At 37.7% G+C, this 22753-nt stretch overlaps 2 protein-coding genes across 4 annotated transcripts; one reads left to right on the top strand and one right to left on the bottom strand.

The window, feature by feature from the left end:
- Window positions 1–11455: 11455 nt before the first annotated feature.
- On the bottom strand, window positions 11456–15913 carry LOC136242677 (uncharacterized). Of its 3 annotated transcripts, XM_066034129.1 has the most exons (10): window positions 15741–15913; window positions 15538–15685; window positions 13840–13875; window positions 13721–13789; window positions 13647–13673; window positions 13318–13533; window positions 12933–13265; window positions 12723–12882; window positions 12539–12674; window positions 11456–11852 (listed from the first exon to the last, which is right to left on the bottom strand). In XM_066034129.1, exons 2-9 carry the CDS (start codon window positions 15559–15561, stop codon window positions 12640–12642), a joined length of 900 nt encoding a protein of 299 aa, XP_065890201.1. In that variant the 5' UTR covers window positions 15562–15685; window positions 15741–15913; the 3' UTR covers window positions 11456–11852; window positions 12539–12639. The 3 variants fall into 3 exon arrangements, with proteins under 3 accessions (XP_065890201.1, XP_065890195.1, XP_065890208.1); XM_066034123.1 differs by having other exon boundaries at window positions 15538–15913; XM_066034136.1 differs by lacking the exon at window positions 13647–13673 and having other exon boundaries at window positions 15538–15913.
- Window positions 15914–16299: 386 nt separating this feature from the next.
- Window positions 16300–18664, top strand: LOC136246378 (uncharacterized). Its single transcript, XM_066037769.1, has 8 exons — window positions 16300–16387; window positions 16737–16843; window positions 16902–17076; window positions 17138–17295; window positions 17347–17518; window positions 17570–18261; window positions 18312–18490; window positions 18574–18664. The coding sequence occupies exons 1-5, from the start codon at window positions 16300–16302 to the stop codon at window positions 17479–17481; spliced, it is 663 nt and encodes a 220-aa protein (XP_065893841.1). The 3' UTR covers window positions 17482–17518; window positions 17570–18261; window positions 18312–18490; window positions 18574–18664.
- Window positions 18665–22753: the final 4089 nt, after the last annotated feature.

Genomic DNA, 22753 nt, shown 5'->3' with positions numbered 1-22753 from the left:
TATTAAAATTTTTACCATTAACCTACCATCACAGCCATTTCTTGGCCGCCACCTTGGATTTCACATCTTTTTTCACCATAGCCTTTCTGAGGGCCGCACACTTTTTTTACAGCTTGGCTGTTTTGGATTAGATATTATTATGTTAGGAGAAGTGAACAAATTTCAGGCTGGTACCATACTTACATGTCAAGTTATGGATTACCAAGTATATGCAATTGTGAATGCGTCAAGTAAAAACGGAACCTTAGATGCGTTTATACTTTTTGAGATAATTGAACTTGGAAAGTTTAGAAATATATTTTCGCGTACTACACGGATATTTGGGTATATTTATTAAAATTACCGCATATTTCCGTGCCGTTTAAGACATGTGGAATCCACGCTGAAAGTAACAAGAAGGAAGGAAAGAAGAAAGGAACAAAAAGAGCGCTACTTAGGTGGAGCATCAAGGCATCCATACTGCCATACACCGTCCCTGGAAACTTCGTTTTCAGAAGGTAGTTCTAATGACACCAGCGGGACCAGCCTTGACGACAGTGCGGGAACTACTACGCAAAGTGTTTGTTCAAAATGTGAGCCTGTTCTTCTCCGATATGCCGATATATTTAAGCAGTTAGTTCATCAAGGCACTGAACTAAAGAAAATGAAGAAGGTTAATCCCAACCCCAAAAAGCCTGGTACACATTATCGGGATGTGAAGCGCCAGAATGACTGGTTAAGAGAGAACATGTTTGACGCCATGGGGAACTATCTTTTCTGTTGTGCATATGTTAGAATCGCCTTTGGGATATCCAAGCAAAGGATTGCTCGTCAAAGAGTTATAAAGAGAATACAGTTTAAGGAGCCATTACAGAGTATGTCAAAAGGTGAAGTTGAAAAGGAACATCTTGGTGAGTATGTTGTGATGCCAGAAGGTTTAGATGTTAGTTTTAAGAAATGGTGGAGGTTTCTTGATCCATCTGCCACAGTTGATGTTAGAACTCCCCATTTAAGACACAGAAACAGTGGAAAAGTATCTAATTATACCAAGACATGTGTTATGAATGATTTTCTAGAATTTGTTGATGTTAACAGTCAGCCGAATGGCCATAGTGCAGACTCTACTGGTCCAACATTTTACTTTCTTCCAAATTTTTCTACAATACAAACTCCTAAAACTGGTATTGCCAACTATGAAGAACGTGCTAGACGATCAGTTGTAGGAGAATTCAACCGATCACAACATGAGGCTGGCAAAGGAGAGTGTTCCAATGCTTCATCCCATAACTGGCTTAAGAAGCATCGACCTAAACATGCGGTTTGTCTGCATCAAGAAGACTATTGTGATACTTGTGCAGAAATGAAGACAAAGATTTCCTCACAACAGACTACCATAAATCGTAAGAAACAATCTTCTGATACCTTGCCTGATGATCTGAAGCACTTGGAAGATGAATTAAGTGGTATGAAACATTCACTAGAGATACATCGTGAAGAAGCCAAAGGAGCACACGACTACTATCATAAAGTCACTGTACAGTGTGCTGATGAGTTGGAAAGAATTTTAGAGTTTGTTGAGAAGCCTTGCCTTACAGAAACTGAGGATAGGGAATTAGCAACATTGAAGCACAAATTTAACCTTGTTGTAAGTGCAGACTACCAAATGGGAAAGCTAGTTCTTTACTGGGGTGAGTCACCTCAGCCTGGTAGCACCTACTATTTTCAGAAACTCAACCACGATGTGTTTGGCATTGTCAATCATGCCACCAATAAAGCTGCTGTGTACTTGTTTGATGAAAGAATTAGTCCAAAGAATACAGACCATACAGTTTCCTATCTCACTCATTACCTTGCTGGTTTACCAGATTTTGTGCGTCGGGTACATTTGTTTTTGAATAATGCTTCTAGCACTAATAAAAACTGTTTTACAATGGCTTGGGCTATGGAAAAGATTCAGCAAGATAAACTAGATTTTATTCGTGTATCATTCATGATTCCAGGTCACACCAAATTTGTTCCTGATTTGTTGTTTTCAAAAATTTCAAAAACATACAATAAAAGTGATGCATTTACTACAGAAGAGCTACAAAAAGTAATCCTTCCTTATGCCGAAGTTATTGTTGATGATGGTAGTATTGTGTCAGACTGGCGAAATAAGCTATCAAAATATTCCAAATTTTCGGGTATTCATAGCCTCTATGACTTCCTGTTTGTAAAAAATTCAGCAACTAGAAAGGTTGTCAGCAAAGTATGGAAGCTCTGCTATACTGGAAGCTATACCAATTCTGCTATACACCTGCAAAGTGATCGAAGTATTGATGAAAATGTGTTATGCACTGAAGATGATACCAACAAGGAAAAAAATTGTACCAAACAAATATCAGCAACCAAACTTGCTAATCTTAAACACATGTACACTACTTTTATTTCAAACAAACGTTGGCTCATTTTTATAACTGTATGTACGTATACAATTGTCATCAATTAATGACGTGTGTGTCCTTTCAGTTATGGGCTGAAAAACTATGGGTTCTATACCTCATATCCTTACCATTTTTGGCATGTGAACAGTCAATGCATTGCACAACATGAGTCTAAAGTAAAAGGTTTTTTTAAGTATGTCTAAGGTTCCATTTTTACTTGATGCGTTCACAATTGGAAAGGCTATAAGACTCCTAATCACAGATCTGGTCACATATACTTGCAAAGCAGAATGCAAAGTTGTAGACAAAAAAGGAAAGTTACAAATATTGTAGTTTTCTAAAACTTACAATGAATGCACCATAGACATTTCATGAGTACATCACATGTGTATCATCTAAGGTACATATCATGAGTACTTAAAGTGTGCATCACAAGTGTATCATTAAGGTGCACAGCTTGAGTACATCACATGTGTATCACTGAGGTACGCATCATGAGTACATCATTAAGGTACACATCATGAATTGTGTGGTCACAAGTGTATCATTGAGGTGCACATCATGAGTACATCACGTGTGTATCACTAAGGTACACATCATGAGTACTTGAAGTGTGTATCACAAGTGTATCATTAATGTGCACAGCATGAGTACATCACATGTGTATCACTAAGGTACACATCATGAGTACTTGAAGTGTGTATCACAAGTGTATCATTAATGTGCACAGCATGAGTACATCACATGTGTATCACTAAGGTACACATCATGACCACTTGAAGTGTGTATCACAAGTGTATCATTAAGGTGCACAGCATGAGTAAATTACATGTGTATCACTAAGGTACACATCATGAGTACTTGAAGTGTGTATCACAAGTGTATCATTGAGGTGCACATCATGAGTACATCACATGTGTATCACTAAGGTACACATCATGACTACTTGAAGTGTGTATCACAAGTGTATCATTGAGGTGCACATCATGAGTACATCACATGTGTATCACTAAGGTACACATCATGAGTACTTGAAGTGTGTATCACAAGTGTATCATTAATGTGCACAGCATGAGTACATCACATGTGTATCACTAAGGTACACATCATGAGTACTTGAAGTGTGTATCACAAGTGTATCATTAATGTGCACAGCATGAGTACATCACATGTGTATCACTAAGGTACACATCATGACTACTTGAAGTGTGTATCACAAGTGTATCATTAAGGTGCACAGCATGAGTAAATTACATGTGTATCACTAAGGTACACATCATGAGTACTTGAAGTGTGCATCACAAGTGTATCACTAAGGTACACATCATGAGTACATCATTAAGGTACACATCATGAATTGTGTGATCACAAGTGCATCATTGAGGTGCACATCATGAGTACATCGCATGTGTACCACTAAGGTACACATCGTGAGTACTTGAAGTGTGTATCACAAGTGTATCTTTAAGGTTCACATCATAAGTACATCACATGTGTATCACTAAGGTACTCCTCGTAAGTACATGAAGTGTGTATCATTAATGTATGTACAAATCAAGTGTGTGTATCACATGTGTATTCATCAAAAGTCTATGAAAGAAGAGATGTCTACTCTGTCCTGTATGACCACATTTTATCTACAGTGGGACCTTGTTTATCTGAACCTGCTGGGGCCAAGCCATGTTCATAATTGGATAATCTATGACTTCAAATCATCCATTAGAGTATGTATAAATGCAGTCACTTACTCACTATATACCTGTTAAATGATGGTACTCAATGATACTACTGTAATAAGAGCACTTTGCACTTCAATACAAGTAGATTACCCCACTGTCTGCTGGGGTTTGGTCTGTGGTCACTACCAAACTATCAATTAATTAACCAATGGTTACCACCAAACCATCTTATTACATTCCAATGTCTTTGAATGGCTGCCCTCCAGCTGGTAAGCAGCCCTGGCAGCCCTTTAAGCTCTTTGTCTTCCTTTAATACAAGGCTTCTTTGGAATGAATATAAATAAAATGTGGTCATATGGTAACAATCAGCACTTCTAATTAGCTCAATGGACTCTTTTTGATGGAGAAATGCTGTATTAGATTATGGACTCTTGGTATACCATAACAGTACATAAAGTGTATATGTGATCGAATCTGCAAGGAAGGGACCTTTATACCCTTCAGTTTGACTGATTATAACTTCTCATGTATTTGAGCTATTTCAACCCCAATGGGATCAAATGGACATTAGTAATGCCTTAAAGTAAAAGTCGGTTCATGATAGAGTCTGCTACAGTTGTTAAAAACTTTTCTTTTACAATAAGCTATAACCTGAGACTGGGAAAGTGGTGTCTATTGGCATGTGTGTCCAAACAGTGCTACCCATGAATTGAACACTGGCTAAAGTCTTGAATTAAACTTGCTTTACAAGTGATAATGTACCAGTACTGCTGTGTGATAATTACAGTACTGCTGCGTACATGCTATCAGTGCTACCCATGTTACCATGTTACCAGTGCAACCCATGTTACCAATGTTACCAGTGCTACCCATGCTACCAGTGCTACCCATGTTACCAGTACTACCCCTGTTACCAGTGCAACCTATGCTACCCATGTTACCAGTGCTACCCATGCTATCAGTGCTACCCACGCTACCAGTGCTACCCATGTTACTAGTGCTACCCATGCTACCAGTGCTACTCATGTTACCAGTGCCACCCCTGTTACCAGTGCAACCCATGCTACCCATGTTACCAGTGCTACCCATGCTAACAATGCTACCCATGTTACCAGTGCTACCCATGTTACCAGTGCTACCCATGCTACCCATGTTACCAGTGCTACCCATGTTACCAGTGCTACCCATGTTACCAGTGCTACCCATGCTACCCATGTTACCAGTGCTACCCATGCTACCAGTGCTACCCATGTTACCAGTGCTACCCATGTTACCAGTGCTACCAGTGCTACCCATGCTACCAGTACTACCCATGTTACCAGAGCTATATACCCATGCTACCAGTGCTACCCATGCTACCAGTCCTACCCATGTTACCCATGCTACCCATGTTACCAGTGCAACCCATGTTACCAGTGCTACCAGTGCTACCCATGCTACCAGTGCTACCCATGTTACCAGTGCTACCCATGCTACCAGTGCTATACCCATGTTACCAGTGCTACCCATGCTACCAGTGCTACCAATGTTACCAGTGCTACCCATGTTACCAGTGCTACCCATGTTACCAGTGCTACCAGTGCTACCCATGTTACCAGTGTTACCCATGTTACCAGTGCTACCAGTGCTACCCATGTTACCAGTGTTACCCATGTTACCAGTGCTACCCATGCTACCAATGTTACCAGTGCTACCCATGCTACCAGTGCTACCCATGTTACCAGTGCTACCAGTGCTACCCATGCTACCAGTACTACCCATGTTACCAGTGCTACCCATGCTACCAGAGCTATTATACCATGCTACCCATGCTACCAATGTTACCAGTGCTACCTGTGCTACCCATGTTTCCAGTGCTACCCATGATACCAGTACTACTCATGTTACTGGTGCTACCCATGTTACCATATTACCAGTGTTACTATTAACTACATATTCCCTACTACTGTAGTATATACTACACAATGATGTAATGATGATGTATTGTAAGGACAAGATACACATAGAACCACCCATATTACCAGTGCTACCAGTGCTACCCATGTTACCAGTGCTACCCATGCTACCAGTGCTACCCATGCTACCAGTGCTACCCATGCTACCAGTGCTACCCATGCTACCAGTGCTACCCATGTTACCAGTGCTACCCATGCTACCAGTGCTACCCATGCTACCAATGTTACCAGTGCTACCTGTGCTACCCATGTTTCCAGTGCTACCCATGATACCAGTACTACTCATGTTACTGGTGCTACCCATGTTACCATATTACTAGTGTTACTATTAACTACATATTCCCTACTACTGTAGTATATACTACACAATGATGTAATGATGATGTATTGTAAGGACAAGATACACATAGAACTACCCAGTATTTCCATCAAACGTTTAAACAATAGACTCCATCAATTTATTTCCAAATGAGAACTAATACCACTTCAAATAAAGATTCTAGAATGAAGAAAAGAATTTCAGCAAAAATCAACTGTCTGTACTTAGTGAGTTAGTGTACACACAGTTGATATAAATTAAATATATACATAATTGTATTCCAGGGAGAATCTGCATGCTATAAAGCTTCACAGAGGAGGCTGTATTGATGATGATTTTATTTGAAGCTGCTGACCCATAGCTGAGCCACACATTTGTAACTATCATTTTAGGTGGGAAATTCTTTAGATGATCCAGACAACATGCATTATTGACTAAGTAGACGGAACATTAATTTTATTGATGATATGTAAATATGTACAAAATGTCAAATATCTCACCAACTATGGTAACAGTCCACATCCACCATAGACCATCTTGAGAAATCCCATCTGTGGCAAGGCAAATCATCTCGGACTCGGATTCCTGAAAAGGAATCTGTATTATAATGCTCTAATTCAAATTGATACTTACACAAACTATTACTACTACTCAGCCATCTGGGACACAACAATCAAGATCACCGTAATTTGCTTTTTTTTCATTGTAAAAAAATCTTCGTATGCAAAAACTTGTACGAAAATTTCTTACACAAAAATTTTTACATGAGATCGAATTTCTCTAATAGAGCAGTCATTCATGCAAATCGTATGAAAATATTTTCACAAGAGAAAATTTATCATGAAAATAAAGCTAATTACAGTATACTACATCAAGCTGATAGATTTGTTCTAAATAAGCCATGACATAGGTCTAGTCAACAACACAACAGTATTACAAACATGTTAATCTATCTTAAATGGCCTATATGGTCTCCAGAACAGAAGACAATTGCTAGACACACCTAATTTTTCAAGATTACAAGGACTTCCTAGTAATAATTGATAGCTGCTTACAGTTGACAACTCCGGTGTCACAGACTCATCATCAGTAAATTATAATCAAAAGTTGATGTGTATAAGTATTCCTTCCTACCCTAAACAATCGAAATCCCTACCAGTTTCAGATATTGACATAATTGAGTTTAAAACATTTAAGAACATTGTAATTATGTGATTGTAATGCACATTAGTATGTTATCCCTGTTTAGCTGTCAATGGTACCAGATTCTTGCTGCAAGACAATGTGTTAAGAAGATCATAAGCTTAAAAACTCTTGTAAACCATACTCAAAGTAGAGAGTGTTTCACTCAGCTACTAACTTCAAAGTTACAATAAACTTACAACATAGATACAGCCAATATAATAATAATAATAATAATAATAGTAAAGCATGAATTTTTCCACAGCCAGCTTTCACCCAGCTGTGGGTATGTATCTGGTTTCAGGGGCGGATCTAGGATTTATAAGGGGGGGGGGGGCTAACTTAAGGTACTGATCTCTTGGGTAGAGGTGCAAAGCACACTTCCCAGCATGCGAAGCATACTGGAACTAGGGGGTCTGGGGCATGGCCCCCCAGGAAATTTTGAAAAATAGATACTAAAATACTGCAATCTGGAGACATTTCCACATAAAATTCATACTATTTTCTGCCTGTAGATATTTTATATACTGCCTTTAGATTATAGGTATGGCTCTCTGAAGCATTTTGTTAATGGAAAAGTTTAAGTAGGTACAGACAACCAAGTACATGATCCACCCCTCTCACAATTGCACAACACTGAATAGGTGCATGTTAAAATAATAATGTTGAAGGTGGAAAATTTTGAAATTTGAACAATACAAGATTGAATTTGAGAGCATTTTCAATGGAAATTGTGTACCTGAATCAAGTATTGCCATACATATTAACTACACCCTTTAAACAGACCAATGCACTTCATTGTATGTATAGATGCAGGCAGATTTGGAAAAATTCCATAACAAAACCAACTATATGCTTCCAGTGAATGTTCTATTAGAGTAGTTAGGTGACTGCTCTATTAGAGTATCTCGATCTTGTACACCTCCAATGCTCCTTTGTTGCATAAAGTTTAGCATAAATCCACTGATAATACCTTGGAAAGATGTTTATAAGGTGGTTTTATGAGTATCCGCATTATTAGTGATCATATAATTATGCTAAGACAAAATTTCATTATAATACTCAGCATATTGATCAAGTGAAGCCTAAAAGTAAAGGGGGGGACTTCAGCCCCCAAACTCTCCAATCCTCCCCTGGGTTTAATAGTAACTACAGTGAGGGCTAAGAAAAATAATAATATTAATACAATTAGTATAGTACGGTATGTGAAGCACCATCAGCATGCAGTATATTCTAAAGGCTTTATAAAGTGCATTACAAGCCTAAATGGTACGATTTAATTAATTGTTGGAGATTATTTGATATGAAATACTTCTACTAGGAAGTTGGACTGAATCTACAATTTTTATGTTCCAGATAGTGGAACCCCCACCCCCTTTAAAAGTCTAGACCTACCTCCACATTAAAGGTTGAGGTCGATATCCTAGTCTGTTTTTCAGTGGTATGAATGTTCTAGAGGAGTGGAAGGAGAGAGAGAAAGAGGTATCAACTTAAAGTGTACAATCTATTCCCAATCAAGTATACTATCTAATAGACTACACTGTATTGCATCACACTCAAACCAATATAGTTAAGGCTATCATTTCATTTTAATCAATCATGTTTCCTGTAAGCTATAATTGATGTGAATTTTAAAACAGGTTTATTACAGCCTTTTGCTCAATTGTTTTTAAGGCATAATTACCTATAATTAAAATGTAATTATTGTAACTAGTTACAATTGTACATTGTTACAATTGTAACTTAGTTACTTTTCAGACAGTTACTCCTAGTTTCAAGCTATAAAGCATGTAACTAGTAATATTCCTAGTTAACTAGTTACTGTAAATAACTAGTTATGTAACTTAGTTTCAAAGTAACTAGTTACCCCCTACTCTGCACACATACTTTCAGAAAGCATGCAGTGATGCAGAGGTATGTCAGATTACAACCTCTTCAAATTTCATATTGATTTTGTGTGTGCGTGTGCGTGCGTGCGTGCGTGTGTGTATGTGTGAGGTGTGTGTGTTGTGTGTGTATGTTGTGTGCATGTGTGTGTGTGTGTGTGTGTGTGTGTGTGTGTGTGTGTGCGTGCGTTCATGCGTGCGTGTGTGTATGTGTGAGGTGCGTGTGTGGGTGCATGTTTGTGTTTGTGTGTATTTGTGTGTGTGAGGTGTGTGTGTATGTGTGCGCGCATGTGTGTGTGTGTGTGTTTGTGTATGTGTGTGTGTGTGTGTGAGGTGTGTGTGTATGTGTGCGCACGCGCGCGCGCGCGTGTGTGTGTGTGTGTGTGTGTGTGTGTGTGTGTGTGTGTGTGTGAGTGTGTGTGCATGTGTGTGTGTGTAGTTTGTACATACAAATGCATCAAGACTTCATTGCTAGTCATGATGTTTATAATTATTAGGACAGTTATGGATTCCTAACTTTATGTCACATAAAAAGTTTATCAAATCCGGTGTGGATAATTTAACACTAACTGCAGAATGTTGAGTAGTTAAAAACACAACCTGACAACTTCTTTACTTGGAAATTGCTAGTTCTAACTAACATGTAGACCAAATACGTTGGTATCAGAATTTATTGTCATGCAAAGATGACAGTCACATGGCTACTGCTAGCACAGAAATTTTAGTCCAATATTGACTTGACTCTGTGTGTGTATGCGCGCGTGTGTGTGCGAGGTGTGTGTGAGGTGTGTGTGTGAGGTGTATGTGCATGTTTGTTTGTGTGGTGTATGTGTGTGTGTGTGTGAGGTGTGTGTGTATGCGTGCGTGTGTGTGTGTATGTGTGTGTGTGTGTGTGTGTGTGTGTGTGTGTGTGTGTGTGTGTGTGTGTGTGTGTGTGTGTGTGTGTGTGTGCATGTGTGTGTGTGTGTAGTTTGTACATACAAATGCATCAAGACTTCATTGCTAGTCATGACGTTTATAATTATTAGGACAGTTATGGATTCCTAACTTTATGTCACATAAAAAGTTTATCAAATCCGGTGTGGATAATTTAACACTAACTGCAGAATATTGAGTAGTTAAAAACACAACCTGACAACTTCTTTACTTGGAATTTGCTAGTTCTAACTAACATGTAGACCAAATACGTTGGTATCAGAATTTATTGTTATGCAAAGATAACAGTCACATGGCTACTGCTAGCACAGAAATTTTAGTCCAATATTGACTTGACTCTGTGTGTGTGTGCGAGGTGTGTGTGTGAGGTGTGTGTGTGTGAGGTATATGTGTGTGTATGTGTGTGTGTGTATGTGTGCGTGCGTGCGTGTGTGTGTGTGTGTGTGTGTAGTTTGTACATACAAATGCATCAAGACTTCATTGCTAGTCATGATGTTTATAATTATTAGGACAGTTGTGGATTCCTAACTTTATGTCACATAAAAAGTTTATCAAATCCGGTGTGGATAATTTAATACTACACAAAAAAAAAGTTGTCAAATTAACATAAAAAATATGTCATATTGATGCATTTTATATAACATGTAGCTCTTGTAATATTAGCAAAAGGCATTTGTTAAAATAACAATTTTCATAATGTAATTTCAACAACTACTATGTAAAAGTTACATCAAGAATTTAGTTGTTTAAACATTAACCATGTAAATATAACACCCCAAATAGCAATAATAACAAAGTTCTATACAGAGGTTTATCATTCTGTGTTATTTTAACAATTGTGTTGCTACTTCAACACAGTAGCTCTGACAAAAATTCAGTAATTTTAACATACATTCAGTAGGTTTAACAAACATTAATGTTAATTTAACAGTTCATAATACACACCTATGTGTTGATTTAGCATTATGGATGTGTTGATTTAGCATTATGGATGTCAGTACAGCTACTTCCAACATGTCATTTATACACAAAGATATGCTGTCATTTTAGCTAACAATATGCTATCATTACATAGTATTGAATAGTTCTGTTACTTTATGTCACATATTTTGTAAGAGAGAAATCACATATCACATACTGTAAACTGAGTACACTGTAGTCACTGTAGTTACTGTTCAGTCTTTACTAGTAGCTGCTGTAATTGCAACCATGAAACTGGAAAGAGAAGGTGACTTCCTTCTCTGGTCACCTGGGATTTCAAATATCTTTTCTTGAATAAATGTAAATAAATCACTTAATTTTGGGACATTGAAAATATAATTTAGCGAAAACAATACACACAAAGCATTGACAAAATCTGGACACTTGACAATTTCTTCCTCTTCGACGTAAATGCTATATGTAGCAGCAATACTATCATCTGCATCAAATTTTCTAATTATTGCCGGATGAGTACTTGCACAATCAACGAATTCCCTTTCTGCTGTTGAGTTCTATAGAAGTATAAACAACAACAAATAATATATAGGCTTTCACACTGGAAGCACATGGACACAAATTACAAATCCAAAGCAATGAAATCAAGATATTAGCAGCACAAGTACACGCACATAATTTATTTATTATGCATGCCTTAGTGTGCTATTATAACACCCAATGTAGCCACTTGGATCAACACTTGTAGATGCAGTTCTTATTCCACACCTGCATATGATTTGAACTAAATGTCTAGCATATTTCCCACTATCCTGCTTTTTAAAGTAATAATCACAAAGCTTGCAGTCCTGATAATGTAAAAATGCCAACAGTTTTCTCTAATTGGTATTGCCCTCTACTTACATGAAAAATTCCAAGTACAGCTAATTGCATAGTTGGCATTGAATTGAAACTATGCATAGCTACAGACAATGTGATTGTGAACAAAGAAATTTATTACATTGCCAGTCAATATGTGGAAGTAAAAAGTAGAAAGTGGTCTTTAAATAGTAACACACCCCAACAGATTTTGTTATGTCATACATAATCAACCATGGTAATATCAACCATTGGGCCTTATAAACTATGCATACGATATATTAAACGTTGTGTCACAACAGGAGCCCATGCAGAATCATTACAAAATACACAGTGGCACTTATATTTTATGGGCACCTACATGATTACAGTAAATCCAACTTACTGGTACGTTAATTAGAAGAAAGGGTATAACAGTGTAACGATTTTTGCTTCCTTGTTTCTTTCTTTTTGGCACTAAAAATGATGCCACACACTTCAGCGCTGCTATATGTTCAACTTCAGTGAGATTATCTGTGGAACTGTTAAAAAATGTATGAATATATGCACACATGTGATATCAAGCTTACCATCACAATCATCACCCAACTCTTCCAGAATTTGCTTCAGTTCCTTGGTTTGAAATGGTATTGCTCTGCTATACGACATAATAACTCTAACAAATCTCTTCCACTTTTCCTCAAATTGTTCCATCATATCTTCAGACTGACCATCTCGTACGTATGCAACCTGTCAAGTAGTATATAATAAACAAGTGGGATACAAAAGAGGGAACGTACAAATATAAGTCTGCTCAAACATCGATACTCCTTCATGATCTCTGAGACTGGCCGCTCTGAATGACATATACATTCTCTGCGGTGTAAAAAAGTTCTTGACATCAGCTCTTTTACTCCATCAGCTGAAGCCTTTTTGTCTATAAACTTTGTCCACTCCGTTTCCAACAGTTCCATGTTTCGTGCATGAGTTTCTGCATCTTCAGGTTCACCGAAAATTGTAGAGTAATGATGATTGTCAGACATCTTCTTTTTTGGTTTAGGTTCACTCGTTGCATTTGCTGGTTTACGGTTACAATTTTGGCATCCTACGTACATGAATTGTGCCCAGGAATGCTGTGTGGATAAAACAAATGAATCAGAAACAATAGTAGTGTTACTGACTAACATATTCTTTTAAGAAAGGGAATTTCTGTACAAGAGCCTTTCCCACTTGTTCACAATCATGCACACTGGCTTTGGATACATGGGCAAGAATCATAGTTGACAATACCCTGACCATGTAACGCCGATCATCAGGATAAAGATCCTTTTTGACTAAATTCTGTTCAGTGGTTTGTCTGAAGACTGGGATTGGAAAAGGATCAGGAAGGCTATTACTTCCCTACATAAAGAAAGTATCCATTTATACATAAACATACACAAACTTAGGTACGACCACTATTAAACAAGCATAACTTAAACATAAAAAATGAGGTGGTTGTGTGCTTTAGTAACCTTTACTGCAGCTGGCTGCATTGATGACTGTAGCAAAGTACAATGGAAGACAACACAGACTGCCTTAAAAATACCTTCGAGTGCTGAGATGCAACACTAGAAGTAGGTGATCCAGGAGAACTATCACATGACAGAATTGATGTCTACACATGCACAAAACTCATGCTAAAGTAATATCAAAGAGATTATTTACCTCTCGACTACTAATTGTTGACTCTCCATGTTTATCCTACAATGAAACTTATTTTAAACACACATAAAAATATAACACATACGTATATATGAAGGGTACCATATAAGCAGAAATTTTGGTGATCAGAATATTTGGCATTTGCATAATAATTTGTAATTAGCAACAGATTAACTTGATGAAATGCATCACTAATAAAGTGGATTCTCACATGGTAGAAAATTGTGTAACTAGCCTATCTATATGCAGCTTTTCATCTATAGATACTGCTCAACTGCCTCGTTGCCAATGTTAGTCAAATGGTGTTTTATCAAATTGCAAGTCTGGTCAATAACCTGATGAGTCAGAGAATATAATAATGTCCAGACACTTGACAGGTATCAATTGTCCAGCCACTGTGTACAAGGAGGGACCTAAGAGCTACCTGTCAATAATAGCAGTCCCTAAGTTTTTAGGAGATAGGATACATTCTTATAACTCAAGGGAGTGACCACAAATTACCATTGCCAACCCTCTGCTGTAATGAAACCATATAACAACTGTAGCAAGGTGTTGCCTTTGTAATTACATTATGGTTTGCTATGGTGGACACCATTGGGAACTCCAGAAAACACAGAATACATATTTTTTATTCTACCCCTTTATAGATAGGTAATATACTGCTCACTTTGTAGCAACTCTTTCAAGTACCCAATCGTGATGGTTGAATCCAAGGCAGCGAGCTTTTAATAGAATGTGCACAAAACTAACCACTCTAGAACAATCTAACTAAGCTAAACTACTGTCTAATACACTTTACTACACAATCACTACAAAACTACAAGTTCTTTCTGCCATACTTGCATGTACAACCTGCCACTTGTGAGTGCCCAAAGCCATTAGAATCATGCTGTACTAGGGGATGTAGATTTTAGATAGCGCTCTGCTCTTTTTAAAGCCCACTCTACTACTATAAGCAAGTATAGTAGAAAGAACTCGTATAGTTTTGTAACAATTATGTAGTGAAGTGCATTAGAAAATAGTTTTGCTTAGTTAGATTGTTCTAGAGTGGCTAGTCCAGTGTACATTCTATTTAAAGCTTGCTTCCTTAGTGTTCCACCATTGCAATTGCGTTCTCAATGGAGTTGCTACAAGGTGAGCACTGTATAAACATATAGTTATATTATAATTGTTTAAAATTAGTTTCATTTATTCCATTGTTCCATAATTCCGTGTTTTCTGGAGTCCCACACCATGGGGATTATTGTGGCTGTACAAAAGAAAATTTTTATAATATCTCTGATGGCCATGAATTCTGTTAACTGACTTGCTCCCAGAATGTTTCATGCAGCCCATTCCATTCCATGACCGGCAGATTTTCAAGCCAACATTTCCATGGGCATGCACAACCATAGAAAACTACATAATCACAAACTTAAGCTTGCACCATCATTAAGCTGTGAGAATAACACAAAAGTGAACATGTTCGTGCTGATTAAATAGCACAGATATGTAATCAGACACTCTGACAAGATTTTTTTTCTGGGCCTGTACAGTATACTAAAATTCCAGGAAGTAATGTAATATAGAAAATGGAACATTTTAATTCTGGTAGTAAACAGATGTGAGCAGTGCACAGGAAACCGAGTGGACTTAGCAAGCTGCACAAAAGTGGCCATGGGTCAAAACAAATTTCCCTTCAAATGGATTTCTTTTACAAACCTGTTGTAAATATGTCTTCTCCATCTCAGCCTTATTGCCCTATACACTTTAATTCGTTGCCCAAACTTTGGTAGAATATCCTTCAAACAGTCCGGGCCAACTTGACAACCAACCGCTCCAAACAAGGCTTCTCCATCCATTTCTTGAGCTACAACGTTACAACACATAGCAGAACATACGCAGGCATCCCAGTGCCATAGTACCTTCAAAGCAATTTGCTGAATGTCGTCCTTAAAACCTTGACAGCTCAGCCAACTCACTACATCAGTCACCGTCATGTCTTCGCTTAAACTGGAGCCTTCCATATCGACACAAGAGCTGCTAGTGTTCGTAGCAAGGGGTATCGGGGGATATAACGATTTGTGACAAACCACAACGAAACAACGTGCTTTAGCGCGCGCTTGTTTTAACCATTTCGAGATGTTATACATCTCTTAATTTGATGGAGGAGGCAGTATCCTATCGTTGTTCGTGCTGCAGTTTTTGTTGTTTGTCATGGAGGAAGTTTTACCGACACAGATTTCTTACCCATTCTAATGAACTCAATTTTATGATGAGATGCTTTGTTGAAGGATGCTCCCAAACTTTCCGATGCTACTCGACATTTGCTTCTCACCTGTTTCGTAAGCACCGTGGAGCAGACCTTGAGAGTGAGGCTAGGCAAACAGCAGTTATGTCAGGCCAGAAGAAAACTTCCCCCAGACAGGCCAGTCAGAAAGTTCTCTGGTTGTAGAAGATGAACTTGAAGAAGACATATGTAGCATGGATTTAAGTAATGCAGTTGACTTTAGTAGTGCAGATGAGATTAGTGATCTTTCATGGGTGGACCCTCCTCCAAGTAGCTACAGATGTCAGTCCAAATTCTAACAGGTTGTCACACTTTGCTGCATTGTTTTTGCTTAATGCTAAGGAACGTTACCAGCTAACTCAATCTTCTCTTGATTTTATTACTCAGCAAATACAACAAATAATTTATTTTACAATTGATGACATAGCTGAGGTTATTCATAAATTCTGTAGTGACCAGGGGGCAAGTGAAATTCCTCTCACTGAACAGTTGGAATTCTTCAGAAATCCTTTTTTGCATGTACAAACTGAATACATGCAAAATAAGTATTATCGCGAAAATTTCAACTTAGTGGTAAGTATACACCTATTTTCTTAACCCATTAACTTTGTGCTTTTATGATTGGAACCAGTTACAGTCAGCCTTGGGGATGTAGTGTTAGGGGATGAAAACTTTCAGTATGTGCCATTTTTGCAAGGATTACAACAATTTCTTGAGCACCCAGAAGTCTTTGATGAGGTACATAATATTATGAATAATATATGGTACAACTTAGCCATAATTTGTTATTGTATAGGTGCTACGGGATAACAGAAGATGTGATGGCCTTATTGGTGACTACTGTGATGGCCATTTTATTACCGACAACGCTTACTTTCAAGAGATACCCAATGCTCTGCAGCTTGTAATGTATTATGATGAAGTTGAGACTTGTGATGTGTTAGCAAGTCATAGAGGTGTTCACAAATTAGGTACTATGTGCATTTTTATGTGCAGTCTGTGTGCATCAGTACCAATGGCATGCACATGTAGGTGTGTTTTACTATACCATTGCTAATCTTCGTCCTGCATTGCGATCCACCCATCGCTGCATCCAACTTATAGCAGTTGTTACACATCCATTATTGAAGAAGTATGGATTTGGAGAAATTTTAAATCCCTTTATCAAAGATGTCAAAACACTATACAAGGTACAGTATGTAATGTAATGTACATTATACTTTGTTATTTTGCTGTACTAGGATGGTATCATTGTGGTAAACAATGGACATCAGAACCGTTTTTATGGAACTGTGATTGCTTTTTTGGCAGACACAGTTGCCGCCCATGAAATTGGTGGGTTTAATTGGTGTAAGTTTTGCATTGCGCAAATGTAGAGTATGCATGGCTACTGACAAAATGATACAAAGAAAGGTATATTATTTGTGCGCATTGTGTAGTACTTACAAAGTCTTCCTATGTTAGTTCAATGAATCTGAATTTACTTTACGAAGCCCTCATAGCCATGAGTACCACTGCTCTTTGCTACTTGGAAATTTTGCAGAACATGATTCTATTACATAATGGAGTTAATCATGACAGTGTTTTGAATGATATTCCTGATTTTAATGTGGCAAATGGTCAAATGCCACAGGATGCTATGCATATTCTACTGGAAGGAGTTCTGCCATTTGAATTGAAATTGATGCTGAAAGTTTTTGTTTCGGATAAGCACTACTTTGAACTGGACGATCTGAATGAAAGACTAAACAGTTTTGTGTTTGGAAGAAATGAGTCAAGAACTAAGCCTCCAAAAGCATTTGAACGAAAACATGTTATGGGTGATGCTAGCTTGAGGTTGTCTGGTTAGTGAGAAAGTGTATTTATGTAGTCCTTATTTTTTTGAAATTCTCAACATCACAAGCTTGGACCTTTGCTACTATTTTACCATTATTGATTGGTCACAAAATTCCTGAAGATGACCTAAATTGGGAATGCTATTTATTGCTGTTGGAAATACTGCAGATCTCTACAGCTAAAGTTTCATCAGTGCCATCATCTCATTATTTAGCAGCTCTAATAAATCAGCACCATCAGCTCTTTGTTCATTGCTATCCTGGAGTTAAACTCATCCCCAAAACACATTACTTACTACATTTCCCAAATCAGATTTGCAGGTAGGTTTTATGTACTTACATACGTAATGTACATGATATGTGACTGGTAGATTGGTACCACTTGTAACTTCCTGGTGTATGCGAATGGAGGCCAAAAATTCATATTTCAAGAAAGCAGGAAGGATTGCAAACTTTAAAAACATTGCTTTCTCTGTAGCCTCTCGTCACCAAAGATTGATATGTGGTTATTTGCAGTTTTTTGGATATGATGAATTGCAGTGTGGACCATGTAAGTGATATTAATGTTGCGAATGTGCATGTTAAATGAGGTAACAGAAGCTTTATATTCTGAATTATACTGTATTATGCTAGGTCAAGGATTGCTATCAGTTTCTGCACATCCAAAAAGAGACAAAATACTGTGCTTTCTCCAGGATTTTCACCCAGACACTGTAATTTCACAGTAAGTTGTGTAATTAGTATTTCAAAGGACCAAGTAGTAAAAATTAAAAGTCAGATTGGAAATGCCTACTTGTAACTTGACCTGGTCTCCTATATATACGATGCCAGATATGATACGTACCGTTCAAATGCAATGTTGAATACTCGTGAGCGAAACAGGCGTCAAACCCCTTAATCAGCAAGTTTTTAAAAACACTTGTACTCTTGCAAGATGACATTGCATTTGAGCAATACATACTGTATATTTGGTCATCGACACACATCGACACACATGACTACAGCTCAAAGGGAAAGACCCTTTACATGGCCTTTCAAATCACATTTGAAGAACCACCCAAGACCTATCTATCTTATACATATCAAATGTAATTAGTAGAGCCTGTATAATTATTATACAAGCTCACATGCTGGCCTCTTAGTTTGAGCATGCAGTTGTATATAGATCTGTGGTAATAATTCTCTGTAACTCCAATTGGATTAGGATCCATGGAGAAGAATATCATTGTGGTGATTATATCCTAATTGGAAAACAAACTGATGATCTTCCAGTTTTTGCCAAAATTACTGATCTGATGGTTATTGTCGACTATCCAGTAGCTGAATTAATGTCTGTAGAACTGTTGGACTCGTAAATCATTTGATGAGTTACATGCTTGAGCTTTCACTGCACCTTTGTTGTGTGTCATTAGTAAGTCTTGTGGAATGTCATCCATATGCTGCACACACGTTTGATGATGGCAATCTATATATCACCCTACGGTCTAGAGTTGAAGCAGACTTATTAAAGACAATAGAATAGAAACATTGTATGCAAAGTGTAATGTATGATAATTGTATTTGTATGTGCAGTGTCATTGTTGATGTGATATGGTGTATGTAGTGATCATTAGTCTTGTTGCCTAGTCCAAGTGCTACAAAATATCAGCACAGCTTATTTCAAGGTGATTTTGTTTTTTATGGCATGTAATGGATGTCCAAATATAATATTATACAATGTACATCTTAATACATGTTACTAAATAATAACAATTGACATGCTATAATGAGAGTTTTATCTGTTAAATGGTAACTAAATTAGTTAAAACAACCTAATAACAATTGTGGTGACATGTATTGTGTAGATATGGCAGCTACATACTTGCTGTAGCATTCAAAATGTCACTTTAAAGGTAATTGTGTTAAAATAGCAAGTTAAGTGCTAATTTAACATAGTATCAAATAACACAAGTGGAACAAAAAATTAGGAATTTTCAATATGAGTAGGGATCAAAGTAATAAAAAGTACTGAAACAAGAGAGATTATCTACCACCTGAAGTCATGCTAGTACACACGTAATCGCTACTTCAGTTGCCAAGATTTAAGATATAATGGCACTGAAGTAGGGATTACGTGTGTACTAGCATGACTTCAGGTGGTAGATAATCTCTCTTGTTTCAGTACTTTTTATTACTTTGATCCCTACTCATATTGAAAATTCCTAATTTTTTGTTCCACTTGTTTGTGTACTTTTTACAAACATTGCATAAATCTTATCTTTTATGTGCATGCAGTTTCTATTACACAGGACACTAAAGTTACTTTTCCAAGTCTTGATGGTAGTATTCCCTTTGCCTTTCCGCTGACTCAATGCGAGACTTTGCCAAATCTTTGTTAAACGATGTTTTGGTGGCTTCAGCTGATTTCTCACGCGACGCTGTTACATTTTTGTAGTACTCATTAGCATGACGCTGTGATCGGCATTCACTGCTGTACTTGTCCTTTCTCTCTGAGAGTATAGACTCTGTATGAGCTTCATAGTACGCCCTGTTATTGTCCTTCTTTCTACTCTTCCGTGCCGCTTCCTTCGAAGGCATTGCCGCACCCAATATTGCCTCAGAGAAAACACACAAAGCAATAATAACCACAATACCCTTAGCTAACGCTATTTTGCTACGAATTATTTCTAATATCGCTCAAATACTTGAGGTAGATACGTTGTTTACAGCAAAGAAATGCGTTTACAAACGCAAACAATATTAATTTTGCCGGTTAACTTTGCCAGAAACAAAAGATATAAGTCGCTAAATATATTCACTTACACGTACAAAGCTTCCCGATTGTGAACAGCTCGCTCTTCCTGCTCAAAATCAACTTCTAACTTTCAACCACGTGTATTCGAATATTTTACCGCGAAGATTATGATTACTCTATTTAGTGAGCACTCTTATTGAAACGGACGGCGCCGTACATTGAAGCCATTTGTGGAGTTATCAACACTACCTGTAGTGAATCCAGGACGATGGCGACATTAAAGAACGATGAAAGGCAAGACCCTAGCGCAAGGATTGTATTTCTATCGGTGTAGGAAAGGTTTAATCTATAGGCAAAGCGAGCCGTTTTCATGCAAGAAGTAGGACTGTAGCTGTTACCATCTTCCCGCTAGGCCTGGCTGAAGGCATCAGTTAGGGAGTCAGTCACTAGAAAATTTGATCAGATAGAATTTTTTTTTAAATTCGTGGAAACTCATAGGATGCATTTCGTGTCGTTTTGAAGGCGAAATCGTGCTTCACTTTTGTAATACAATACTGCTGAATCGCCGAGATGGTTTTGCAAGTCTGCTTTTGGTGCGTAATTTTTTGGCGGGAAATCGTGAACCTTGACGATCCCTACCATTAAGTACTACCGTACTTAATAATTATGTTAATTTAACTGATGATTTTTTTTAACAAATGGTATGTTATAAGGAAGGTAGACCTGTTTAATAGCAGATCATTTTGTTGAAACAACATACTAACTAAAGCATAACAGACTATTTGTAGATCTGACAGTTCATGCTAATTTTGACAATAGTGCATTATTTTGAAAGGCACTGTGTTAAATTAACATACTAATGCTAATTTGACATACTGTCAAAATAACATATTCTGTTAAAATGGCAACTGATAATTACATCTAATCCAAAACAGCCAAGCTGTAAAAAAAGAGTGCGGCCCTGATAAGACAATTGGTGAAAAAAGATGTGAAATCCAAGGTGGCGGCCAAGAAATGGCTGTGATGGTAGGTTAATGGTAAAAATTTTAATAACGACAATTCAGGTGAATTTTGTGCCAAGACCAAGCGGCACCAAATTCACCTGAATTGTTGTTATTAAAATTTTTACCATTAACCTACCATCACAGCCATTTCTTGGCCGCCACCTTGGATTTCACATCTTTTTTCACCATTGCCTTCTCAGGGCCGCACTCTTTTTTTACAGCTTGGCTGTTTTGGATTAGATTTCACTTCTTTTGTATTTGTATACCCCAAAGCCGGCCATAAAGCCGGCCTATGGCCGGCTTTAGGGCTTTTTAACCTGTCATTTTTTCTTTACTACAGGAAGAAGAAAAGATGAAGCAGGGTGATTTCTTTGTAGCTAACCTCTTTGCAAGGTGATCCTTGTGGCTGATCTCTCTACCGGATGACTTGTTTGTAGCTGAACTCTCAACAGGGTGATTTGTTTGTAGCTGAACTCTCTACAAGGTGACTTCTTCTAGCTGATCTTTCTACAGGGTGATTTGTTTGTAGCTGAATTCTCTACAGAGCGATTTGTTTGCAGCTAAACTGCTACAATGTAACTTCTTCTAGCTGAACTCTCTACGGGTGGCTTGTTTCTAGCTGATCTCTCTACAGGGTGATTTGTTTGTAGTTGAACTCTCTACAAGGTAACTTCTTCTAGCTGATCTTTCTACAGGGTGATTTGTTTGTAGCTGAATTCTCTACAGGGTGATTTGTTTGCAGCTAAACTGCTACAATGTAACTTCTTCTAGCTGAACTCTCTACGGGTGGCTTGTTTCTAGCTGATCTCTCTACAGGGTGACTTGTTTCTAGCTGAACTCTCTACAGGGTGATTTGTTTGTAGCTGAACTCTCTACAAGGTAACTTCTTCTAGCTGATCTTTCTACAGGGTGATTTGTTTGTCTCTACAGGGCAATTTGTTTGCAGCTGAACTCTCTACATGGTAGTTTCTTTGTAGCTGAACTCTCTACAATGTAACTTCTTCTAGCTGAACTCTCTACGGGTGACTTGTTTCTAGCTGATCTCTCTACACGGTGACTTGTTTCTAGCTGAACT

The sequence above is a fragment of the Dysidea avara genome, chromosome 2 (genome assembly GCF_963678975.1).
Source record: "Dysidea avara chromosome 2, odDysAvar1.4, whole genome shotgun sequence".
NCBI classification, from domain to species: Eukaryota; Metazoa; Porifera; class Demospongiae; order Dictyoceratida; family Dysideidae; genus Dysidea; species Dysidea avara.
Note: the sequence above shows the minus strand (reverse complement) of the source record. Positions and strands in the feature narration are given on the sequence as shown.